At 47.4% G+C, this 3550-nt stretch overlaps 1 protein-coding gene across 1 annotated transcript in view; it reads right to left on the bottom strand.

Moving 5' to 3' along the window:
- LOC130382196 (probable cationic amino acid transporter) overlaps nt 1-2962 on the bottom strand; it is a 10429-nt gene extending 7467 nt beyond the window's left edge. The window contains exon 1 of the mRNA XM_056589804.1: nt 2959-2962. Coding sequence (XP_056445779.1) covers nt 2959-2962 — 4 coding nt within the window. The remainder of the gene's footprint in view (nt 1-2958) is intronic.
- Nucleotides 2963-3550: the final 588 nt, after the last annotated feature.

Genomic DNA, 3550 nt, shown 5'->3' with positions numbered 1-3550 from the left:
GTGTGTGCTTGTTGTGTTCCATCTCAGCGGTCGTTCGATCAAGCAGCTGTATGATAGCCATCGTATAACTAATACCACTGTTGTTCCTGAACCCCTAGCCAAGACACACACACACACACACACACACACACACACACACACACACACACACACACACACACACACACACACACACACACACACACACACACACACACTATTTGGCACCAAAGACCACCAAAAACCAGGGCATGCTATGCGTCACTTAACAGAGAATACACAGTTGCAGAATACCGGACAACCGTGACCGACCATAAACTAAGGCCGTCGTTGACCAGGTACAGACTCAGGGAACACAGTCCGGCCGTGGTCAAGGGACAGACAGACGGACCTGGCTCCCAGCAGAAGACAGACTGCACTCCCACTGCACACAAAACCAACTGGAAACTAAGCTGCACTTCCTGACTTCCTGCCAGTCATATCAAGACTTCAGGAACGCACACTTCCCACGGATAACCCAGGCACGCAAGGACTTTAAAGACACTCCAGACGCTCACAAACTGCCATACCTGTTGGGAGGAATACAACGATGTGCGATCACAGCAGCAAGATGGGTCACCTGTTGTGATGAGAGAAGGGCCTCATCTCCCCATAAACAGCTCCCCAGCAAACTTGAAACAGCGCCTCCATTTCCCATTGTGTGGCCAAAACTATATTGCATCGCAATATCGATGCACGCATACACACAGCTACTACAGTAGTGTTAAGGGTTTGATATTAAGCCTCAAATTGGTGGTTTGTTAATGTAAGCATCCATCCAAACCCTGCCATGTTCCCCACACACACACACACACACACACACACACACACACACACACACACACACACACACACACACACACACACACACACACACACACACAGTTTGACAGTCAACCTCCAAAATCAATATCCATAGTGCCAATGTGCGTGTTTGTGTGTGCATGCGTTTGTGCTGGATTGAAACAGATCTTTACGAGTGTGCCTTCATGTGCAGGGACATTGGGTGTAATGTTCCCATCGAAAGTCGAAAACTCTCTCTCTCACACACACAAACACACACACACACACACACACACACACACAGATGTTCTTAACATTCGTTTAACCCCTTGTATTTCACCAACAGAGGGCTCCATTGTTTGATATGTCCGTCATCTGCTAACTCAATTAATCTTCTCATACTGCGTGGGGTCAAATCTCTCTCTCTCTCTCTCTCTCTCTCTCTCTCTCTCTCTCTCTCTCTCTCTCTCTCTCTCTCTCTCTCTCTCTCTCTCTCTCTCTCTCTCTCTCTCTCCCCCCCTCTCCCTCTCTCTCTCTCTCTCTCTCTCTCTCTCTCTCTCTCTCTCTCTCTCTCTCTCTCTCTCTCTCTCTCTCTCTCTCTCTCTCTCTCTCTCTCTCCTGTTGTTCTCTTTTTACTGCATGTTAGTCTCATGCCCTAAATTCCTTTGTCCGTCTCTGTCTGAATGTTTCTCCACCTCTCTAACTTCCTCTCTTGTGTACTGGCTCTCACTCTTTTCGCTCTGTAATGCTGTGGATGATATTGATGACGAATGAACAATCACTGATCCAAAATAGCATTGACTCATTAAGGAGCCGCGTTGGGCTCACACTCTCGGGCGTGGAGCACACACACTCCCTGTTCCGCAGAGCTACAGCCTTCAGCAGGCTGTAACCTCTGTGAGACTCGTGGAAGCGGTCACGTTGAACGCGGCGTCGCCTGCGGCCCAGCCTCGGTGAGGGTGGAGACGACGCTGATGTAATGGTTGTGATAATTCTCAGACAGCAGGTACCGTGAAATCTAAAGATATTAGGTAACATATGGATGCGTTTAGGTATTGGGTTAGAGACGGCTCAATGCGTTCATCTATAGGACCTCTTCAGTCAGCAATTCATTTGTATCGATTGATACTGTAAGTACTGAAGGGTACAAAGTGTAAAAATCTGGATTTGATTTTAGTGGCGTGAATACAAACCCTTTGGAAATTAGATCTTTCACCCCCAGGGAGTTTGACCGGCGGGCTGATTATGGGTGGCCAGTACTCCACCCAATCAGGGGAGGGACGTCCTCTGTCTGCATCGCCGCCCCGTGGAATACGGCCCCAACCGCTGGTTGGTCTGATGGCGCCGGGGGCGCGGCCCTGGTCCGGGGTTCAAACGCACCAATCAGGGCCGGGCTGGAACCGGCGCTCTCTAGACTGACTCACACACACTTATTCACACACACAAACCTCAAACAAGAACACACACACACACACACACACACACACACACACACACACACACACAGACAGACAGACAGACAGACAGACAGACAGACAGACAGACAGACAGACAGACAGACAGACAGACGCCCGCACACACACACTTTGTGTCACACACTTCAACACACCAACAGGTGCACACCAGATGTGAGGTGTGCTAATGTTATTGAAGAGGGGAAAGGGAGGGTTTAGGAACTTACAAGTTTAACGAGGACAGAGAAATGCAAAGAACAAATGGAATGAATGATGACAGCGAAAACGTAGGTGTGCAGTGAGGATGCAGTCGCGGGATACTGTCTTTGAAAAAGACGGTATACATCTTTACAGACATTTTAATTACCATGTAAAGTAATTTTGTATTTCATTCCAAAACATACTCAGAGCATGTTATTGGGTGTGTAGCTAGAGCAGTAAATCACATCCTGGTTGTGAATCCGATTTTGAATGGAAAACTCGTTGGACTCGATTTCAAATAAAACAGTTTGACAGAAATATCTGAATATGCTGGGTCCCTCTGAGGTCGCGACCTTTGGAGGAGGAAGTGACCCACAGGCACCACGCCGCCCGGGAAGCACCGAGGAGATGACAGCGACACCGACCAGTAAATGTGACCAGTAACATTAACAGTTCATCATGAAGATCAGCCGCACTAGAAATATGACAACAAAAGGCACACCCATGCTTCCCAAATTCATTCCTTGCATCATTTTGTTAATTGATCATGATTATCAATACTTGCCTTAGTTGCATCATTTACGCCTGTTAAGTTAAGCCTGGCCCTTTTGATGTTTCATCTCTCAAAGTTTTCGATGGGACCAGGAGGCCAGGACAAGAACAAAATAAACATCAGAACAATTAGAACAATCTTAGAACAATAAAAGATTAAAACTTGTCTGTAGACTCTGACAACATTTCAGTCTCATTCCCTCGCTCCCTCTGTCTCACTCGCTCCCTCTGGTTGCTACTGTTGTGGTTACATAGTCTGTGTTTTGCGGGATCAGATGCCCACTCACCTTGAAAATAGAAAACAGATGGACAGCTGTGAGGATGTTTTGCTGCGCCACGTTGTCCCCTTGCATGTACTACACCGGTACTACAGCGCCCTCTGCTGGCGAGAAAGAGAACAGTGAACTGTGGTAATTCACTGCAATCTTTCACCTTTTTCTTAAATCAAAAAAACCTAACACACACACACACACATACATTCTCAAGTACACACACACACACACACACACACACACACACACACACACACACACACACACACA

Source organism: Gadus chalcogrammus, chromosome 5 (genome assembly GCF_026213295.1).
Source record: "Gadus chalcogrammus isolate NIFS_2021 chromosome 5, NIFS_Gcha_1.0, whole genome shotgun sequence".
NCBI lineage: Eukaryota > Metazoa > Chordata > Actinopteri > Gadiformes > Gadidae > Gadus > Gadus chalcogrammus.
This window is presented reverse-complemented; position numbering and strand designations above follow the sequence as displayed.